At 43.9% G+C, this 23,219-nt stretch overlaps 1 protein-coding gene across 6 annotated transcripts in view; it reads right to left on the minus strand.

Annotated features, from left to right (window-relative positions):
* CACNA2D3 (calcium voltage-gated channel auxiliary subunit alpha2delta 3) overlaps nucleotides 1-23,219 on the minus strand; it is an 863,963-nt gene that overhangs the window by 206,035 nt on the left and 634,709 nt on the right. For 4 of the 6 annotated variants that reach the window (XM_086697915.1, XM_086697914.1, XM_086697913.1 and 1 more), the window contains 3 exons: nucleotides 13,726-13,797; nucleotides 12,391-12,471; nucleotides 2,936-3,010 (listed from right to left, as the gene is read on the minus strand). The exons of 1 other annotated variant lie outside the window; for it this stretch is intronic. In XM_086697915.1, the coding sequence (XP_086554041.1) occupies nucleotides 2,936-3,010; nucleotides 12,391-12,471; nucleotides 13,726-13,797 (228 nt within the window). The remainder of the gene's footprint in view (nucleotides 1-2,935; nucleotides 3,011-12,390; nucleotides 12,472-13,725; nucleotides 13,798-23,219) is intronic. One more of the 6 variants, XM_086697916.1, reaches the window with a different exon arrangement.

The following is a 23,219-nucleotide window of genomic DNA, read 5'->3' on the forward strand; positions in this document are numbered from 1 at the left end:
GAGAGAAGGTGGGAGAAAGCTTTCTGCTTCCTTTGTTGGGGTAAACAAAACTGAGACGGACAGGTCACTTGTTCATGCCAGAGCCAGTGGCATCCCATCCATGCAGACGGATGCCCAGCTAGCTTAGCTCTCATTCTGCACTTACCACAGCTCCTGGTATTATTTTTACTGCTACTTTAAAAACAAACAACAACCACGAACTTTAGTCTCCTCACCTGGTAGGGCTCACAGAGAACCTCATAGTAAGATTGTTGTCTACCTGCCTTCCGGAGCTGGCCTTGAAAACAGAGTGTGTGTGTGTGTGTGTGTGTGTGTGTGTGTGTGCGCGCGCGCGCGTGCCATCCCTCGCCAATGTTTCTCATGACAGTCTGAAACAACTGAATAATCAAAAAGGGTCCTTTAGATCCTCCTAAGCATCCACCACCACCGCATTCTCCCAATCTTTCTAGGAGCTGAGCACAGATCGATAGAGACCATATAATATAAATAGGATGTGGGTATAACCATCACTGTCCCCACCATGTCCCAGGGCCAGCTTTGTCACCCAAGGCTTTTGCATGCATTATCCCATTTACTCTGACAACAAAGCTGTGATACATACATTATGGTTATGGCAGGATTACAAGAGAAGATGAAGCTCAGAGAGGCTGTGTGACTTAGTCCAAAACACACAGCTAGGATGTAGCAGGACAAGAGTCAAGGGGAACCTGAGAGTTGCTAAATTTGAGTTCCTCCCACTTCACTGCCGTCTTTTGCCCAGGAAGAAAATGCAAAACTCGAGGCAGAGTCAACATCCACTAATCGATCACATTCAGATGGATGAGTTCAGATAATCCTCAACGGCTGGCATTACTCCAAACCTCTTCTAAGTATCCCAGGGCCTCAGGGTCAGAGATAGATAAATGGCTTGGCCATTCCTTATGTTCTCATCATGGATCAGTTGCAAAACCATTCATCTGGTTTGGATTTTCACAAGTGAGATGCTGGGGCATTTGCTTGGGCCATCCTGCTTATGGGAACTTGACCTTGGCTATCACTTCTGGTGAAACCATTCAATACAGTGTCTCAGCAGTGACAAGAACAGAAATGATTTGTATCTGTGAGCATTTGCACTGTCACGGGCTGATCAGTGCTGACTGGTTGCCCTGCGTTTCTAAGAGAGTTTTGGCTGCCTTCTCAGTGGCCACAGCTCTGGAAAGTGCATCAGATGCACTATTTGCAGGCAAACTGTTTGCTGCATGACCAGGGGATATAAAAGACCAGGAAGGCATTGTGAGTCAACTGTGCTTACGGGAGCTGCTCATTGCCATTGCTGCAGAGAGAGAGAAGTTACCTTGGTGACTTCTGACGTCTGGTTCCATTTCATCCCTTTTTAGAAAGCTGATAAATAGGAAGCCAATTCATTCACTGGCAGAGGATCCAGGTTTGATTGTTTTATTGACTCTGCCCCACTCCAATTGGAATAAATAAGCACGAGGAGCCCATACTCAACCACAAACACGTAACTCCTACCACCCCAACAGACAGCCCTGAGTGGCTTGGAAATGGGTAACGGGCAAAGCATTTTAGACTTAGCTATATTTTAAATATCCTTAAATTAGTAAGTTTCCCAATCAGACTTTTCAGTAATTCTGAGTTCCATTTGGAATTAGCTGACCAGTTAATCCTTTTCTGATAAAAAGTTTGTTGAAATCATATTTAATTACTGAACTTATTACCATAAATCCCATCTTAAAGCATGCATATGGGATCCACATGATATGGCCAGAACTCCATTAATACCAGGGAGATTAGAGCAAAGTTGGATGATGATGCCGTTCAAATATGAGCTCTTTCCAGACAATGATCCACGCGAGAAACAAACCGATCCCTGTGATGCTGCACTGACAAACATTTGCATGGCAGGCAGTGCCGCTATCTGCTGAGCACGATGAAAGAAAAGAAGGACGTGTACAGTGGCTGGGTGCGAGCAAATGCATGTGTGTGTTGCTGGAGAAAACCACCTACACCTTCTTATCTTTCAAAAGCAGAGTTTACAATATTGCCTTTTATGATTTTACATCTTTTGTAAAATTAGCTAAATACACTCAAACCCAAAGGGTTGCCCTTTCATCACGTTGCATCTGGTCCAGGGACAACGAACACACTCTTTGCCACTGCCCCTCCAGAGTCCACAGGGGCTACTGCCAATGGACTGGGGCCTCCCACCAGATGAGCCTGGCTGCCCTTCGGACTCCTCCTCAACACAATGCTCCAGGCAGCCTCTCCCTGGGGATTAGGGTGGACAACGACACCATGGGCTGTGCTGGATGAGGTCAGACCTCACTCACTTCAGAAAGCAAACGGTTCACACATCAGGTCACCAAACAATGCTACTGGATATGGCTTAGGCGGGGAATGGGAGAAAATCTCAACTGCTCCAATTAAACAAAAAAGGTGTTGTTGAATACCTTCAACACAGGAGGCACTGAGCTTAGGCCATGTGATTTGGGGGCAAATCCCACTGTAATGAATTTCTAGGGATCCTGGGTCTAATTTGTTGTGTCCAATGTAACGTGCAGTAAGTGCATCTGGTTGGAGTGAGAGGGAACATTTGTTATATAAAGGGATCCATTATGATGGGGTTTGGGCTGTCCAGGGTTAAAACTTTTTCCATGTGTTGGCAGGTGTGAAATAAATAAATAAATGCATTTATTTATTTATTTATTTATTTATTTATATATAAAAGAATGATCATAAATATATTTATCCTACATTACTAATGTATTATGCGTCAAAAAAAACTAGTTATAACCTATTAAAACAACCTTTAGGAGACCATGCTATAAATTGAACTTTTAAGGTAAACACCACTGCAAAGTGTCATCACTGCAGAACTGAAGAAAATCTTTTAAAATCATAAGAGGAGAAACACAGAAATAGGTACTTCTCTTACCAGTGGTCTGAGTTCTGGATGCGTCAGGATATATCCATTATTTGTGATCGCAAAGGCATAACCGTGAATCCCTAACTGTAAGAAGTGAGAAAGAAACCTTCATTAGCTGGCTCCCTGGTGAATTCACAAAGCATAAAGCAGCCTGGCATTTAGTAATTTACAGCTTAAACTTGGCATTCATAACCCTTATCAGCACAATATTTCATTAAAATGAATGCAAGGCGCTGATCCTTGACATTTGGTAGAAATGAAGACCTGTCACAGGATAAGCTCAGCAAATAGCACAATTTAAAATGTCATATCCTCATGTTGGCATCCAAAGGCCTTACTTTGATTTATTTAAAACAAAAATAACTCCTTTTTTTTTTTTTTTTTTTTTGTACAGAAAGTAGCTGACGTTTCTGGTAGGACCCTCTGTCGAAGCAAACAGAGTTTTATCAGCCTGGGTGTCTTCCGCCTCTTGATAAGGAAAGGAAAGAGGAGGCCCCATCTGATGCACATCTCGACTTGCTACAAGTCAACACCCATGGGGCCACCTCAAGCATGCCCCGAGGGAGTCCTCTTCCATAAATCTTCAGGGAGAAAGTGTCCCCACCAGCCTATCCAGGAGCCTGCCAACTCCTTTTACATCCTTTCGTCTTTAAGTTTCGACGCTGCCAAGCTTTTCCATGCATGCTTCCATCGACACAAAGCCTGGGTAATTTTCTATGCAGAGCCTCACTTAATTTATGTTTTCTGACCAAATGGGACTATGAGAAATAGTTTGAGAGCAATGAAATGTTTTATTAGCTTTAAAAAGTATGTAATCAAATTTAACACTGCGCTTATTTAAATAATAATCCCGGCTTTTTGACAATATTTCTATTACACAGTTGACTGCACCCATTGGCTACAATAAATTTACCTACAAATCATTCATGTATTAAAATGGCCCCTGGCATAAAACCCATACTGATCTCTCTCTCTGAAGAAAGAAAACGTAGCCCACTTTTGCCAGAGCAGTGAAAGGAGAGAGGAAAAAACATCCTCTATTTTTTTTTCCAACAAGTTATTTCATAGTTCTGAGCACTCATTGTTACCTTTCTTTCAAATTCTCTGCCGCTCACATTCTTGAATATGATACTATTAAACGATCCAGACAACACAGTTTACAAACCAGGAATGACCCTGTCTGCTTGTTAGCTTAACGTCAAGGTGATGTGGAATTAACTTCAGAGAATTTAACACCGACAATTAAAAGTTTCCCTTGCATTACATAAAGCAAATATGCACGTGGTAGTCAAGGGCAACAGACATTTTCTCCTGGAGTTACCTTGCACAGCAAGTCTTAATAAGATTCTACAAGACTTTAATGATAAAGTATATTTCATTATGCTGTGAAAGATAAACCAGAGATTTCCTACCCTTTGAGATGTATATTGTCCCTTTCATCTTGTCTCTTGGAAAAATGTCAGACACAGTCAACACTGCATTAATTACCATTATTATGTCTCAGTGTAATACAGACTGAAGGGGTCAAAAAGGACTCAGAGAGTTTGACTTTTTCCATTTAAAGGCAAAAGTGGTATTTGATGGGAAATTCAAATTCAAAATTCGACCAAACAAGTGGTATCTTATAGTCCACTAATACATTCAGTGCCTTCTAACGTACATTACTTTAGTTCTCGGTTTGCTTGTAAGAGGTGATACTCAGAAGAAGGTAGAACTCCTTGTATGTGCTCTCTTAACGCTCTTTACTTTTCTCGGATAGTATTAATCAAAATTACAATAATTATTTGTGAGGCTGATCGTAAGGAATCAAGACACCCGTCAAGCAAGACCTTTGATTATTTAACGCCTGCCTCCCTACCTGAATACAGGTTCCATGACGGCCAAGGTCAAACCATGTGGCCAAACTGGTGGTTGGGATGGAGGGATGAGGAGCAGGGAAAGGAGAAAGAGGAAAAGGAGAAAGCAGGAAACAATGAAGGGAACTGACTGGAGCACAGATCACACAGAGCCGACCTTCTCACCCAGGGCCCTCCCCCATCAACCAGCTGCTCTCTCTGCCTCCTCCTTGCCCGTGGGTGCCCACTTACCGGAATCTGCCTTTGCGGTGCCCATGCCTCCCACCGAGATGCCACCAGAACAGAACTCCCTTCTCTACCGTAGCCAGTGGCCTCCCGACTGCTGGCCATGCCCTAGAGAAAGCTCTCTTGAATCTTCCCAGTTGTAGGACCTGACCACACTCCCTCCCGACACTCTGTATTCCTCGCCCATATACCCAGCTATCCTCCTTTTCATAGGATCCTCATCCTCTGTCCACCCTCAAGCACTCTTTTCGCCACAAGTTTCCAACCCCAGGGCCCCTTGTCTGCTTTAGCTCTCTCCCCACTGGCAGATCCAAGTGTCCAACTGTGTGTTGGGCATCTCTACCTGGACATCCCCCAAGTACCTCAGAGTCACCCAGCCCAACACGGTGTTCTTTTCTGCTCCTCTCTGTGGGGGCACCACCCATCCACCTGGACTCCTAAGTTAGAAACTGGAGCATCAGCCTTAGACTTCTTTATTTCTTTCATCCCCAACTTCTTGATCCAAGTAATCACTAATTTTTCTTGTAGAAATTACTCATATTCAGGGCTGCTTCCCTACCCCACCATCCATGTAGGTTTAATGTGACAGACTTCCACAATGGTCCTAACTGTTCTTCCTGCCTCAAACAGAGGCCCCAACAAAGCCATGCTCCAGACTGCTCAAAGTCAGAAGTAACGCCGACCCTGTAGCTCCCCTGTGTAAACCCCACTAAGGACCTCTTGGGGCTGGGCCCCTACCTAAGCACCCATCTTTACCTCCTTCTACTCATTGCCTCTTAGGGCGCATGGCACTGACAGTTTTCTCTTCCACCCACACCTTTGCTCGTACATGCCAGCTGTCCAGAGCACCTGTCCTTCCCATCTCCCCCAGCTAATGCTCACCCACGCTGTAAGCCCAGCATCAGGATCATGTCCTATAAGAAGTCTCTCCTGACTCTCCCCATTGTACCCTCCTTTCCATACCATGTTTCCATAAACCCTGAGAATCTTCCCATTACTCCCTTCATCCTAATGCATGAATATGGGACACCAGCTTTTTCTGCCTCTCAGCCCCTAGCTGGTTCTTTCTCTCCTCTGCCTTGTTCTAAAGGCAGTCCCCCGACCCCCATTATGATGGGCCCTTTGTGGGGATGGACCATCTCACTCATCCTGGACTTCTACAGCCCCTAGCATAACATCTGGCACATGGCAGGTGCTCGAGTTGAGGTTCACATGTATTTAAGACATTTAGCGCTTTACCGAAACGTCTAGTTCATCTTTAAAGTTTGAACTAAAGTAGATAATAAAAATGAGCCGAAAAGGGGAAGCTGATGTGCCATGGCAGGTGCAGTTCAGTCCTTTGCAAGGCTGTACCTGAGAAAGTCTTCCTGACATTCAGAAACTATCTGGTGAAAATCCTTCTCAGGTGGGTGGCATGTGGCTATAACCTAATGGAGATGTAAGAAAAGAAATCCTAGGTAAGCCTCAAAACACATTCTGTGGATAAACTCCTCAGAAAACCAAAAGCTTATAGTTAAGACAATGTCCAAGCTTTGTTGCTGGCCACGCATCAGTATCCCGATGAAATCTCTAGTTTTTGTCTCCTCTGAAATAGAACTAGTCTTCCTGTCCGTTCTCATGTGCAGTCCCAGAGAGTAGTAGGAACGAATCAGACACAAGGCCTTCCAGTACGTGGGGCTGCCAAAGGGCCCTCGTCCTGAAACATGCTCTCCTGGAGGCCAGGAGCCTCGTGGTTCAGCACCCCAGGGAGCGAGGTGCTTCCCTTCCAAGTGCACAGACTTTGGGCTAATGAAGTGAACCCAATTATAAAATGGCTCATTATGTTAACAGAGGCTGTGGTGTCTGGAAGTTATTGCTGGGGTGTCTGGAATTCTTAATAAAAATTACAGGAAGTCTGATTGCTTGTGGGAAAATCTATGAAGCTAAGGGAAAAGAAAGAATTCTATCTTCTGGGAAAACCCCAAGAGCCAAGAGCTGACTCATCTTTACAAGGTGTTAATCAGGAGGAAAAGGTGTGAGCCACACTCTGCTCCCTGGAGCTCTCCTCTCTTGGATGAGAGAAGCCTGTTCGGCTGTGGCTGTCCCTGGCTGACGTACCTCCTTTTCCCAAGGCTCTTTGTGGGAACCAGAGAAGGGACAACCTATGTTAAGGCATGTCGTACCTGTGTCTCCCGTTCCCAGGGGTCAGGCTGGGAAATAGGAGTGAAATAGAAGTACCTGTATTTCAGGCCCTGTGGTTAATGTTCTGTAGCTGATCTTCCTCTAATTTATTGTTCTATTTCATTTCATTTATCTTTAATTAGCTGAGTTATGTTGAGAAAATTATTGTAAGTATCCTCAACTAACAATGGGGCCAAGTGGTACCCACTTTAGGGAACGATAGTAAGGATTCAATGGGAATAGTGCATATAAAGCCCTTTTACCATACCAAACACACAGTAAAAGGCTCAATGAATGTTTTATTGTCTTATTTTATTCCAACTATTATATTATTTTTAGTATTTTAACTATCATTTCAACTACTGCTATTATTACTGCCCTTTATTGTTCCTAATGGTTTTAGGGCAATGTGGCTAAAATCACGGCTTGCTAGCTGTGAGACTTGGCAAGCTACTTAAGCTTTATGTGCCTCAGTTTCTTTAGCTATAAAAGGGGGGTAATGGCAAGGTCTACCTATTAGAAGGGAGATGATGCTATAAAGAGCTCAGCACATTGCCTGGTAGAGGAAACTGTGAGGAGAAATTGAGGCACGGGGTCATCATTATTACCTCTTATGTTCATACTGTCTTGATTGTTGGGCATCTATCAAGCAGTGGCCCTGTACTTGAGTTTCTACATCTTCTCATATGAAAATAAGAGATGTCAGGGGGCACCTGGGTGGTTTAGTCAGTTAAGCATCTGACTTCGGCTCAGGTCACGATCTCGCGGTTTTGTGAGTTTGAGCGCTGTGTCAGGCTCTGCACTGGCAGCATGAAGCCTGCTTGGGATCCTCTCTCCGTCCCTTTCTCTGCCCCTCTCCCACTCGTGCTTTTTCTGTCTGTCTCAAAGTAAATACATAAACCTTAAAAAATAAAAAAAAAAGAGGTGTAAGAAATGTTTGCAAACATTCTGTAAAGGTGGGATGCCCTTCCTTAAACACTGAGCCATAAATTCTGGGCATCTGGGTTTTGGGGTTTCAATAAAAGTAAGGTCCACTATCTTTCAGCGCCTCAAATCCCTCCCTCATTCCTGTGGCTTTCTGTCTCTGGGGGAGCTACACAGTTTTCAACACTTGATTATGTGGGTTTTGATCAACCAGCCGTCCTATCATGCCTCTGGAAACCTAACTCCAACCATAAAAACTTTGGTGGTGGATGAAGCTGGTCATCAGTGGCCCAGGGTGGCAGGAGGACAAAGGGCCTTTGTCATCTCAGTAAAGCCAAGCAGGAGTGTTCTTTTGCTAAGGAGGCCCCCTTTTGTGAGCCTGAACACCTGATTTTAGCTCAGAGTTCATTTCCTCTTGTTATGAAGGTGACTTTCTAATTTTATGAGCTAAATGGCATCAGCATATGGGAACAGACATGACTTCCTTGTTCAAAGAAGTTTCCTCTTCTAGGAATGGAGCAGGTGCCAAGGACAAGACAGAAAGTGCTGGAAAGAGTCAGACCCTCCAGTCTGGGGGAGCACGGGACATGGGCTTATGCATGGTGGCCATGGTGCTGGTGTCCATGCTGAGAGGAACCCAGAAGGCAGGAGTGAGGCAGGGGCATCCATCGTCCCAGGCTGAACAATACCCATGGTCCTCACTCCTCAGCTGCCTGTCATCTTCCCATGCACGACTTTGCTTTCTTAAAAACAAAACAAAACCCAGAGTGTGGGTTATTTATTTTATGTGGCATGTAGAGCTGGTATGGAACTTACTAGGCCAGGATCACTAGTGAGAGCCAGCCCTTTCAAAATTTCTTCCATCATTCCAATTTATCAAAGAGAGTTGCCACTTAGTATATCTTTAACACTTGCCTTTCATACTATCTTAAAAGAGAAAGAACAGATCTCAAGTTCAGAACCCTATATTATCAAGCAATCATTTAATACTATTTTTTAATTAAAAAATTTTTATAACATTTATTCATTTTTGAGGGACAGAGAGAGACAGAGCACAGGCAGAGGAGGGGTAGAGAGAGGAGACACAGAATCCGAAGGAGGTTCCAGGCTCTGAGCTGTCAGCACAGAGCCCAATGTGGGGCTCGAGCCCAAGAACCATGAGATCATGACCTGAGCCAAAGTCAGACACTCAACCGATTGAGCCACCCAGGCGCCCCTATTTTCTTTTTTTTACAATTCTTTAATATTGGCCAATGACACTTTGTTCTTTGCAAATGGTATTTCCCTTTACAATTTACTTAAGCGAGGAAAGTTTTGAGTTGATGTACAAATGGACTGTTATGTAAATAATGGTGTAGATGGTATATGAACAAGGCAACAAATCACGAAGTATTACATGAATGGCTTAGATCTGCCCGAAGCGCATGGGTCTAGGAGTGACACAGACCTGGTTCAAATCACATTCACCACTTCCTGCTCAGGTGGCCCGAGCTCTGTGAACAGAAGCCCTATGAACCCGAGTTTCCTTATGAGAAGAATGGATACAACAGCACTGCACTCATCTGAGGGGCATTTGGTGTCACGATGTGGGTAATGCACTTTGGACAGTGCTGAGTACTTGGCAAATGTTATCTGCTAATATTATACCATGAGACTCCCTGCCTGGTACCACAAATGGTGTTTTAAACAGCCATTTTATGCATATCTCACTTTGCATCCAACCCTCTGAGGGATGACATGATCATTTTGGCTGCAGTCATCTGCTCAGCTGATTTTCTGGGACAAGAGTTTACTGCGATGCCTGGTGACTGGCTGAGCCATTGGCTTGCTCTTATCCTGACCCTCTGTCAAAAGGTAAGGCTGTCCTTGTTGTCAACTGCCTACAGCACATGACCTCGTATCATAAACTTTTCCTCAGGTCTTTTAAAATTCTTGGAAAACCCCACTGTTAAAAGTGGCAGAGGATCCCAGAGTATGCTCAGCTCGTCAATCAGTTAAACCATCGTTTTGTTGGCATTCCATTTTAGCAAAGGTCCAATGGATGTGAAGCCCATAGTTGCCTGAACCTGGCACGGGAAAGATATGAACAGCACTATGCTGGCAGCATCCCACATGAAACAGGGCCAGGAGGCCAGGAGTCATTCCCATCACCTTGACCACTGTGTTACCATTGTTCCTAGTTAACAATAATGGTCAATGCTTCACGCAAGTCTATGAACAGGTTGTATTGTTATCACTGGACAGAAGAACTAAGGATTTGAGAGACATGTCCACCCAGAACTCCTCAGGGATGGTGCTGGGACCCCAGTGTATCTGTCTCCAGAGCACTAACCACTGCCTTCCTCCTACTGAGGTCCAAGAAGATCTCTGGGCCCCTCACAAGTGTGGCTAGGCTAGGAATGGACCCTAGTGAGAAGCTCAGCGTGTCAGAAGAAGGTGGTAAGGAAGGGGGACTGTTAGCCAGTTAGCAATCTCAGACTCCTGGCCCAAAGGAGCTTGCCTCCCCCATACTGGGGCAAAGGGAGCTCTTGTCAATCTACGAGTGGGCCAAAGTAGAGACAGGCAAGCCAGTCTGCTTGGTGCTGGGGAAGAGGGGACGGGTGTGGTTTCCATCCTCGTGCAGTTAGGGGAACCGTGTCGGTCCAAGGGACGCCTCTCAGGACTGGGAGTGGGGCCGTTCTGTCCCCTCCTGCACTCCCACGCCTGTGCACACACTGAGATAGCTCTTGGGCAGTTCCAAACGCATGGCTGTGGTGGGGCTTGAGGGGACTTTCGTCTCAGCACCTTTACATTTGCTTCTCTATAGAACTGCCGCCAGAGAACAAGTGAGAATTTTCTATATGGGGTTCAAGGACTGTCTGGGCCATCTTTTTCAAAGGTCATGTCAGTCCCTGGCTCACCTGTGTATCAGAAAAATATAATGATCACATCTCAACTTACGACTTCACACGTGACTGTTCAGGCTGGGGTCAGAGGAACTCATTAAGAAAATCAGCAAGTCCACTTAATGAAAAAGTACCCGTGTTGCTCAGTACCCGTGCAGGAGGTTTAAGGACAGGGCAATGCCACTCGATAGTGGCAAGCAAAGGCTGAATTAGGAAAACACTGTTGTACAGGAAGTGGGGTGTGGAGCCTGGCTGTATTGGAAACCAGGCCCCTGGTAGGTCTATTGCTCTGATTTCACTAACGTGCTGATTTAACCACAGCAATATACCTGGAGCAGCCAGGGAACATAAGCAACAGTTGGTGTCATCCTCAGGGACCCCGAGATGGCTACTGCCACTAGTCACCTTCTTGGTGACTGCCCGCCCTCTGTAATCAGCCCAGGTGGCAGTGCCGTCCACCAGCTATGGGTGGGTGCTTGTGCCGTGCTGGCCTGCCCCAGACAGAGCAGACTCTGGTTTGCAGATGGCTGGGAGGTCACTCTGGATGGAGCTGGGAGGCCTGTCATGGAGACAGGGGTAGGTCTAGCTGAGGGTGGCACTGTGACGGCCCATGAGAGGCCCTCTGTTCCCAAATGTAGAAGCACTAAGTAAACTGAAGAAATAGTGCCTGTAATAGAGTGCTGGGAAGTGCAGTGTGGGCCAGACAAAGGGGCAAGCATGGCCCACACCCTCATCCCAATGCAGGGCTGGCCTCTCATGTGGAGTGGAGTTCTGGCATTTCCACCCCAATCCTGAGTCCCTTCCATCTGAGCTCCTTCTCCACTGCCCATGCCTTACAATGCTCTTATGCTGGTCTGCACTCCCAAAGCAGTGGCTCACCAAGGTTTGCTGTGTCCTCTTTTCTCCAAAATTACCTACTCCACTCCCTTAGTTACCCCCAGAGTCAAGAAAAATAAACTTATAATTTTCTTAGTGCCATGGATTTTAAGTTAGCATTAAGAGCATTAATTTGCATGTACACCATCGCCTTCCAGGATAGAGGGTATGCGTACCCAAAAGCATCAGAGACCATTTTCCTTTGTGCCCCATTGGGCTCCTGCTAAGAAGTAACATATTTTAGAGGGGTCTCAGATTAGGGTGAGTTAGAACTGGTTTAGAGGACCATCAGAGGTGTAGGACCCGTGTAGACCCATATAAACATATAGACTTCCATGGATCCACACAAACCTGGGTAGCATGTGTAGACCTAATCCGATATGCGTGAACTGTTACTGTTCTTACAAAAAAAAAAAAAAAAAAGCCTACCAGAAAGAGAGTAGAGGGGCCTCTTATTTCATGTTTCATTACTACTATGGCAGGTTGTGAAATTATCTTGGACACTTGGCCCTTGACTATGAATTAGGTGATGCATTACCTTGTATTTGGGGATGGTCTTCAGAAGCTCTTTCACTGGGACATCTGTGCCAACCACACCCAGAAGAATGCCCTTTGATCTCTGTTGGAAAGCAAACATTAAGCAATAACAACAATAGTAAGTTACTTTGGTAGAAGGAATAGAACCTAGTGAGAAGCCACACACCATAGATCACTGTCTAGTACCTTCTGTAAGCTTCTAGAAATCAAGGATTAACCCAGATCTCTACAAGGCCCCTCTTCTACCTCCCCCCCCCCCCCCCCGCTCCATATTGCTAGACAAGAAATGGTAGCTTCTCAGGCCAAACACTCATTACCATACTTCTCAATACATGCCTATACCAGGATGCCCTAATAGCCATCTCTTCTCACTCCTGAAAATTCAAAGTTAATGTGAAGTAGCACAAAAGTTTCAGCAACTAAGGACTGTGACCATTAACCAGTTTATTTTAGGGGAGCTTTCTACAGGAAAGACTTAGCATGTTAACCGCTTTCTCAATTTACACTGCCATCTGGTGCCCAGAGGAAAGAGATAATAACCCTCACATTTGTAGCTGTGTATTGGCACCAAGGACCAAGGTGAAGGAACAGGCCCCCAGGACGGGTCCTCGTTTCCAAAGTCAGTGTGATGCATTGAAACTGTCCAGGTCAGAAAGACCTTCTGGAAGAAGAGACACATTGGTACTGTCTATTCTTTCCCCCCAGTTCAAGTCCACCTGGAACCTCAGAATTTGACCCTTTCTAGAAATAGGGTGTCATTGCTCTGAGGTGAAATCATCCTGGATTTAGGATGAGCCCTGTATCCAGTGACTGGTGTCCTTATAAGAGGACGGAGAGACCCACGAGAGGAGGAGGTCACATGGAGATGTAGGCAGAGCTTCCACAAACAAAGGAATATCCAGGCGCTGGAAGGATCTTCCTTTAGAGCCTTCCAAGGAAACGTTGTCCTAGCGACGCCTTGATTTGGGGCTTCTAGAATCCAGAATGATGAGAATAAATTTCTATTGTTATAAGCCACCCGTTTGTGGCCCTCTGTTACCACAGCCCAAGGAAACCAACACAAGGCTGGTCACTATAAATCGGGGAGGGGTCATTTGATTCTCTCCGGGTTTTTCATTCCTCTGGTCATTGTTCACTTAACTTTGGGAAAAGTGTTGCATCCCGTAATATGACACCTGCCAGAATTCCTCTCATCTATTCTTGATTAAAAGTGAGGACAAATGATATATCCCCTATCCTTAACACAAATAAAGAAAGGTCACCAGGGCTTGAGTCAGAGGGTATCTGAGATAGCAACCCTCTTAGCATCAAGCAGGAGCACAGCCGCTGTACTCACGGTTTCGTTCTGCTTACTAAACACAGGCATGGCGACCGTGGTCATCAGGACGAGGCCCTGATCATCGGCAAGCTAGGTGGAGAGAAAAGCCAGTTACCTGGGAATGATCTGGAAACCACAGATGGCTGGAGGCCATGGCCCTCGACCGTCTCATCCTTTCCTGACCAGGGGCCACTGGGAATGGACCAGTGCCCACTCAAGCCAGTAGCCTAGAAGAGAATGTAACATCTCTCTACTCTGACTCAGAGATAAGGATCCCAGTCCATGGCTGCAGAAACAAAGTCAGTCGCCATCGATCAGTCCAGATATCTATTACCGTATTCAGCCATTTGGGTTCAAATAAAGCCTTGTTTGGATCATAGTGATTCATTTCATTTTATTACCACAGATTGATTTTATTCTTTTATACTGCAGACGTTTATGTGCAATATGTGCAATATGAATGCTTCTCCTTAATCTGAAAATTGAGGATCAGAAAACACGAGCATAAGGGTTTTATGAGTTGCCCCTGCTGGAAACAATGGAATCTGGAATCATTTATTCCCCCCAAGGTAGCCAAGTCAAGGCCTTTTGGTAGCTCTACACATCTCTGTGTGCCAGTCCCAGACAGAAAACAAAACAAAACCAAAACACAAAAATAACTTGATCATCTGATCTCTCAAATCACTGCTAAGAGGCTAACATTTCTCCTGAAATAACAACCCTTGAAATACGGCAAACAATACACTTCTGTGACCATCTGAAGTGCATACAAATGATTGAGACCCACCGTCACATCTGCTTTTCACATCATGTTGGGAGGCAGGCAGAAACCCTTACCCTGCCTTAATAACAGATGGGGAAACAGAGTCCTGGAACACAGTAGGCATTGGTCCAAAACAACCCTGGTTTTAATTCTCAGCTTTGAACCTTTATTAACTGTATTTGTTAAGCCTCCATGTCCTCATATGAAATAATGCCAATTATTCCCCAGCATTGTTGCCATGATGATAAAATGTGAAACTTCCCAGCATTGTACCTGGCATAAGGACATGCTCGAAGGATGCTGGTTTCTTTTCCCTGTCTGAAGGTCACATGGCTAGTAAGTAGCAGAGTCCAAAGTGAGATCAAGGCATGTGACACTTCTGACAGGGACCAAAATTAGGATGGAAAAGTCTGGTGGGAGAAAGATCCCTTCTGGTTTCGCAGTCCATTCTAGCCTCAAATGAAGCTATCTGTGAACGAGAATCCACTATCTTCAGTTTACGGTGCTTTCTGATGTGTACTTCTCCACAGCTTAGTTCCATAGAAAAATCAGGTATTATTCCCTCAATCTTCTTGGGAAGAGGCATTTTATGGAGAAGATTCTAAAATCTAGGGGTTCCCATGGACTGAGGTCTCCATGGACTGGCTGGCCTTTGGAGAAAAGGTCATTAAACTCAGTCCATCTTCCACCAGTCTTGTTCTTCCAATAGATTCCTTGAGCTATAGGGTCTCAGTACTTGCAGTGTGGTTCACAGAATATCAGCAGAATTAGTGTCTTAGAAATGAATAATCCTGAGCCCCACTCCAGACCCTCTGAATCTGAATCCTTATTTTGATAATTGGTATCCACATGAAAATTCAAGGAGCATTATTATAGGGCAATCCTTTTTACCATCAATACTCATGATAGCCAAAGAGAAGCCTGTAGGAGTAGAGAAGAGCTCCTAACAGAGACATATGGGGCCATGTTCTGGGTTTACATCTCCAAAGTGGGACTTGTATTCCTCCATTGTGAGATGAGGCAAGAATCTCATGTTCGCTCAAGGACTAGGAATTCCTGGCGTGATGGTGTATTTTATGTGTCAACTTGGCTAGTCCACAGTGCCCATTATTTTGGTCAAACACCAGTCTAAATGTTGCCATGAATACATTTTTTAGATGCGATTAAGCAAACTCTGATAAAGCAGATTACCCTTCATCCTGTGGGTATGTCTCATCCATCAGGTCAAGATCTTAGGAGAAAAAACAAGTCCCTCATGTAAGGAAGAATTCTGCTTGCCTACTACCTTCTGATGCAAGACTGCACCAGCCCCTCCTGCCAGAATCTCCAGCCTGCCAACCATCCTACAGATTTCAGATATGCCAGCCCCCACTATCGTGCAAGGAAATTCCTTACAATAAATCTCTCCCCCCCCCATACAGATGATATATATCCTACATATAGAAAAAATAACTATCTATCTATCTATCTATCTATCTATCTATCTATCTCCTATGGTTCTATTTCTCTGGAAACCCCTGACTGATACACATGGTAATCATGTAATCTATTATTTGGGGCAGCCTAATTTGGGTGTGAGAATAAGAAAACAAACTTACTACTATATCATAATATTATTAACTAAATAATATTGACCATGAGATGGTAATGACAGTTTGTGAAAACATGGTTCCAACATCTTGCTAAAAATACTTGAAGTATCTATGGCCACCACTGGGGATATGGAAGGCCATTTTCAAAGGCAGAACCAACATACTATAAACATCTCTCTTAGAATCAGAGATCTCCCATATTCCTCCTCCTTGATTAATCCTTAATGCTATACAGAAAACTGATTTGAGCTGATCCATAACCCTGGGCAACTTCCACTTTGCAATTCAAATCAAAATTTCAAATGATGCCAACATGTATCATGGATGAAATCAAAACACACCATTGACAATAATGAGAAATGAAGCTTTTTCCTGCAACCAGTAAAAATCAGTTATAAATCACTGGTAATTGTTCTGGTACAAATACAAGATCGTGGGAAACTAACTTCAAAATATTAAGTCAGAATACAGTATCAGCGTCACTCAGAGGCTAATTCTAAAAGTAATTACGGCCTGTCATTACCTTAAAAAAAATCCCCATAATGTTGCATGTGAAAAACCATTCATTTTTTAACCAAACCCTGGTAAACAAAGGAAATGCAGTGATCTCAGTCTAGCCACTATCTGTGAGCATATGTACTCTCTCCCCGGTGTACTTATGGCCCAGATTTGGACTGGCTTGGCCAGAACCCTAAACTGTAGTCTACTTGATGTATATAGCTCACCAGTGTGGCCACAAAGGCTGGCGGGGCCTGAAAATATCACATGCATGGCACTAAGATGTTCCTCTGCACCCACCAGCTCCATCTCTCCAGTCTCCACAGATCTGGGGTCTGCGAATCTTAAACTGTCATGGAGAAGAAAGTTAATTTGTGCTGTGAGCACTTTATGATTGAAAGGTATTCTATAGTCCTGCCATAGGAAATAGCAGCCATTGGCAAGTGCTTTTTGTCCAGACCACCAAGCAGGAGTTATGCAGCCAGCCACAGCCAGACACCCTCTGTCCCCACACACTAGGGGGTCCTTGCTTTTCTGTGGCCCCCTAACCTGTAGTGGCTGCTGAGGCAAGAGCTGCTTATGATTCATACACATGGCTTCCAAGAAAAATGCAGATGTAGAGTCAACATTCATTTTCCAAAGGGTAGGAACGGGAGAGAGAGGTCACCATGGTCCATCTGGGAAAAATCCCATTAACTCAAGTCCAAGTGGGAATCCTAAAATGAACTCCCATTCAATTACATTTGCCCAGGCTTTGAACGGGCCTCTGAAATGCTTGGTTTTGGTGCTCTGTTGTATAATAAGTGTATATTATTCCATATCCTTCATTTCCTATGCTACATAATGGGGACCGTTCTGGTATCAAAGGAAATGATGAATAATAATACCGAACATCTGGTTTATAAAACACAAACTTGCTCAACAGATTGACTGCTTCCTGTCAGCTTCCCAAGTTAATCATACATGTGGGCTCGTATGAATATGCATTTGGATTCATGTGTTAGGTACATGTAGTGATGCCAGTCTTCTACGACTAATGCTTGATTAGTTTCCCACCAGTGGCACTAGCTGGCAGTGCAGACAAGTCTTGGGTGTGGCCCCAGATAGAATAACCACCAGAGTTCTGGTCTATTGCTGTTGCTGCTGGTCTACTCATTGATTCCCTTGATAAACATTCCTTGAGCATTGGCTTATGGGCCAAGTTCCATGCCATGTGCTGGAAGATACCTAGGCAAGAGATAGAGGTCTTACTCTCCAGGGACCCTAAGTCTTCCAGAAGAGACAGAAAAGCAATGGGACAGTGGGAGAAGAGCTGGCTGAGGTGGCCACACTGGGTCTCATTGCGTAAGCAGAGAAGCTATCTTCTTCAGGACTAGCCTGGACTGAAGTAAAAATGTCCAGCATTTACTGATGTCTGTCAGGGTTTATGTGACAGATTCAGAATGCTTCCTGAAATTCAGTTTAACAAAACCAGGCACGAATCTCTGCTACATAGCAGTTTCATCCAGTTGCTTTGTAAGAATATGTATCAGTGGAAAAATGAAGGGAGAGACATTTTTCAAAACTGCCCAGTACTTTTTTTTTCTTTTTTCCCCCTCAAATACTACTCTCTTTCTTTAAATTTTTTTTTTCAACGTTTATTTTTTTATTTATTTTTGGGACAGAGAGAGACAGAGCATGAACGGGGGAGGGGCAGAGAGAGAGGGAGACACAGAATCAGAAACAGGCTCCAGGCTCTGAGCCATCAGCCCAGAGCCCGACGCGGGGCTCGAACTCACAGACCGCGAGATCGTGACCTGGCTGAAGTCGGATGCTTAACCGACTGCGCCACCCAGGCGCCCCATCTCCCTTTCTTTAGAGAAGTCCTCTACATCACTTTCATCAACAAGGTTCTCTTGGCAACTAATGTCTCCCATCCTACATGTCACTGGGCATGGAACCGAGGCTGAGCCAACCACGATACTACACACACAACACACACACACACACACACACACACACACACACACACACCCCGCCCAGGCCACCTGGTTTGTTTTTTTTTTTTTTTTCCTCCAACATGGAGCTAATAGGAGAAACTCTCTACTTCCCTTCGTGGATAGTTATAAGAATGTAAGACTGACAACCATGTCCTTTCCCCATAGAGAAGGGACTGAGAAAATAAAGAAATAAAGTCAACCTAGAGACAGGAGGAGAGGTGTGTGTGTGTGTGTGTGTGTGTGTGTGTGTGTGTGATGGGGGAGAAGGAGAGGCAGAGAGGGAGAGGGAGCAAGGAAGAGGGACAAGGAGAGAGGGAACCAGTCCCTGGATGCCTTCATCCCTAAGCTCAACCCCATTCATGCTATTTTCCATTACTGGGGTCCCTGGGGCAATGTTTTGTTTTTGCCCAAGTGAGTATGGATTGGATTTGTAACTCTAATAACAGAAGAATCCTGACTTGCACAAGTGCCAATATTGACTAGAGAAAAACCTAGGTAGCTACAGATACTCAGTGAAGTGGTCCCAAGCACCTTGTACAACCCACACAGGGAGACACTGCAGAGGCCGAAATGGCCAAAGGAAAGATAGTCCCAATATGATGAGTGGCTGTGTGTCCTTTCCACAAGGGAGGAAATGTAGGTATCCCTAAAGTACCCAAATACTGAATGGCAATAGGCAGTAATGGGTAGCCATCTGGGGAAATGATGACTCTTTATGATGGTATAAAAACTATTGTCATTGGGATTTTGTGTAAAACTTTCATAACAAATAGACGTTTGCCTGCTTTGAGAAAAGAGCCTGCGTGAGAAGTTGCAGAACCAGAGTCTGCTTTGACAGAGTTGCAAGAACCCACTGAGAAAGAGGACAGGAAGGGAGGCAGGTTGCAGGCACTGCCGGGCCCTGGCAGGGCCCTTTCCATTGGGACAAGTTGTGGCTCCAGGAATGTCTGGGCATCCATTTGAAAGACACCTGTTATGCTGTCTTCTTCATGTCTCCACTCACAGGAAGCTTGCCAGGATCAGTGGCAGGACTCTGAGTCCCCTGCAGCTAGAGATCCCTGAGGGTGAGTGCCAAGCCCTAGAGGAAGGAGGAGACCTGGACATTGGGCCTTATAAGGCATTTGAACAAGTGAAGGGCAGTCCTCAAATGGGCTGCCAGGTGGTTTTCAAGCACAGCCTCCTAACATAGCTGCTCAGCCCTGGAGGCTTGGGCTCAAACAGAAGTTGGTGCAGAAATGGGGAGCTCAGCTCAGGAAAAGAATGGCTCTAAGCCAAGAACAAAGGCCAACTCACCAACTCTTCTCAAAGATTATATTTCTTCTATACTTTGCCCTTCTTATGTTTGTGTTTTTCTTTTTCATTAAAGCCAGTCAACATATTGACTATGTTAATGGAGTACCTGATATAAACGTATACCCTAATAATAGACATTTTATATATGTGTACATAATTTGTGAGTACACAGCTGCATTTCTGCTGTGTCTTCCTTCCAACACCTGGGATGAACACCAACATGCACTCCATGAAGGGACACTGCCACCATCTAGTGGCAGTCAGGGTGAATTACAGGCACAACGTCCTGGGAGATGAGCCATTTCCAGAGTGTAGTCTTTCAATAAAAATGTATTTAAAAGGCAGGCAATGTCACTTAGTTCCCCACCCAGTGGAAGCAAAGATAGCCTGTCTCAACTCATGGTTCTGTTAATAACCTCCACCTTGACAGGGAAAAAAATAGTACCAAGGTGGAAAAACAAAGCTTTGTACATCTTTAAATAGAAGATGAAACATTTTAAAAGACAAACTATTGGGGCGCCTGGGTGGCACAGTCGGTTAAGCGTCCGACTTCAGCCAGGTCACGATCTCGCGGTCCGTGAGTTCGAGCCCCGCGTCGGGCTCTGGGCTGATGGCTCAGAGCCTGGAGCCTGTTTCTGATTCTGTGTCTCCCTCTCTCTCTGCCCCTCCCCCGTTCATGCTCTGTCTCTCTCTGTCCCAAAAATAAATAAACGTTGAAAAAAAATTTTAAAAAATAAAAATAAAAAAATAAAAGACAAACTATTGATTCTTTAAGGTGTATAGGATCTGATAATGTGCCAAGGGAGTGAAGGAAGGGGGAGGTCTTCTCTCTCCTCTCTCCATGAGCTTAAGTTTACCAATGACCTAGGAATCCCCAAGGGCCACTCTTTCAGTAGCACATGATGGGGGGCAATGGGAACAAGATGGGAACAGACAGCAGCTATGTCCTCAGTTTTTACACTCCATAGCAAGGGGAGGGTAGATAGTAGAAAACCACCAGAAAAACACTTTGTTCAAATTAGTGAGAGCACCAGGGAGGAAATCGGGGAAACACAGATCCGGAAAAGGATGTGTGAGCAGAATATGTGGCCATGTAGAGACCCTCCACAGAAACAAATCCTTGGGCCTTCCTTTTTATTCCAAGACCAGAAAGTCCTCTATAGCTACCCTTTCAATGCCTGCCTATGGCCCCTCCCCCAATTCTCCCACTCCTTCCCTCATCCCAGCATCCCTTATCTCTAATATTGAACTGAGATTGGGGGAAAAAAATCTAGTATGAGCCACACTCAATGATGGGTCTTAACTACTGTCCTGGATACACACCTCCTGCTGGAGATGCAGACACTTTACAGAGGAAGAATGAGTGAAACCCACTGAAACATGAAAACTAAACCCTATCGGTGCATCTTATGCCTGAAAAGGGTGCACGGTATCAGCATTACCTGTTTGGCTGATGTTAACATCATCTGACTCCGTGAATGTTACTCTTACTTAGATTTCCACAGCTGTTAGTGATAGTCATTAAATTTACTGGCTGTTTCAATAGTGACCAGTTTTAAATGAGAGGCTTTACACATGTATACATATTTAAAACTACAATTGCTCAATAATCTAAAATGCCATTTTGAAATGAGAAGAGAGAGAAAGAATAGCTTGTTTCTGTGATAAAGCCAAGATTTCTAAATCACCTTGCTGTACCTATGTATCTTTGATCTTTTTTTCTGTAAATATCTTCTTTGTATGGTTGAAAATTTTAATAAAAGGAACATTCCCATGAATTTTCATATACATAAAGAATTTTATAAATAAAATCACTCAACAGCATGTTTGCAATGAATATTAGTGCCTTAAAATAATAATAATAATAGTAATAATCCTATTCAAACAAATCTTTTTTATAAAGATCAAAATACTCCATTAAACAAACCATGGTAACACTCTGACATGAAAATCCTATGAGAATAAAGTTTTTATATTCTGGGTTAAACATATTATGCTTGATTATAAGTATTTTAGATGTTCTTTATAGTAAAAGGTTTACAAAAAGCAGGCATTCCTATTTTTAATTGAAGGAATGGTTCTTTCAATGTAAGCGATATGAACTGTCTGCCTTTTATGATACTATGCATATGAACTGCTTCCTTTTTAAAATCTAGACAATTTTAAGAACACCAATCATTGTTTAGATTCTCATTTTGCACTGGCATCTTTCAACATTTTTGTAAGATGCCTGAATCCTAAATAACATAAGGCATTAAAAAAGTAGCAGTGGAAAATAAAAAGAAATAAGTCAATCTTCCAAGTCACATTTCCCCTTGCTTTGCATTCGATTGTCTTGGTAAAGTGCAGTCACTCAGTCCTCAAGAATGCTCCACCAATGACATTTTCCTTTTAGCCGAGACATTTCTGCTTCTTACTGAATCATTATTCCTTGCATCTGAGATTTGGAGACCCTGAGTTCTTATGAGATTTATTGCACTTTAAATTGTCTCAATACAAAAGTCAACAGATTTCCCTCTTTAAACTTTGCATCTTGTATGAACTCAATTGTTGAATTTGTTTGTCCTCTCTTTCTTGTTTTAACAACCTGAAGACAACTTTGTGAGAGATAGTGCCGGATAATGATGGAACATCTGTATGATAATCTCAAAATAATGGTCTTCTAATAAAGTTGTTATTATTTGGGAAAATTTTTATGTTGTTTCTTCTTTTCCCAACATTTCTGAGATATGTCATTAAGCAAGGAATATGTTTTATGAGTAAATATCTAAACAGAGGGAAGATGTGGTCTTTGGCCAGGGACACATATATAAGTAAACCCATGGGCAAGAAAATATTACACATCAACGTATCTGAAAGCTATTTTATGAAACCACTTTGTTTGTTTATTAGGGTACAACACGTTTGTTTCAAGAATGCTCCAGAATAATGACAATAAATATTACCATAGGGCACTAGGTTTTGGCTAATATTCATGATAAGCTTTGACACATATCTGACCCCGCCCCCCCATAGCTGAGCATTTATATTTTCACAAACGTGGTTTAGACACCTCCCAAATAGATGCCTGAAAATACAGTCAACTCTTGGAGCTTTGGGCCCCTGGGATAAAACCTTCCTCTTGTTTAAAGACCCCCTGAAACGTCGCTTCCTCCATAAAACCTTCCCTAACGAAGTGGAAATGGGAACCAGATGTTCTCAAACTTCACTACAAAGATAATCATATTTATTCTACAACCTAAGATACCATCTAGGACCAAATTTGTGCAAACTGTTAATACAGCAGTTACTGAACACTGTAGCTAGAAGAAAAACTGAAAATTCGGTAGAGCTTGTAAACTCCAAGGGCAGAAGTTGGGAATGATTCCTCTTTTTATCCACAGCATT

The sequence above is a fragment of the Puma concolor genome, chromosome A2, assembly GCF_028749965.1.
Source record: "Puma concolor isolate L17-30 chromosome A2, mPumCon1.1.hap2, whole genome shotgun sequence".
NCBI lineage: Eukaryota > Metazoa > Chordata > Mammalia > Carnivora > Felidae > Puma > Puma concolor.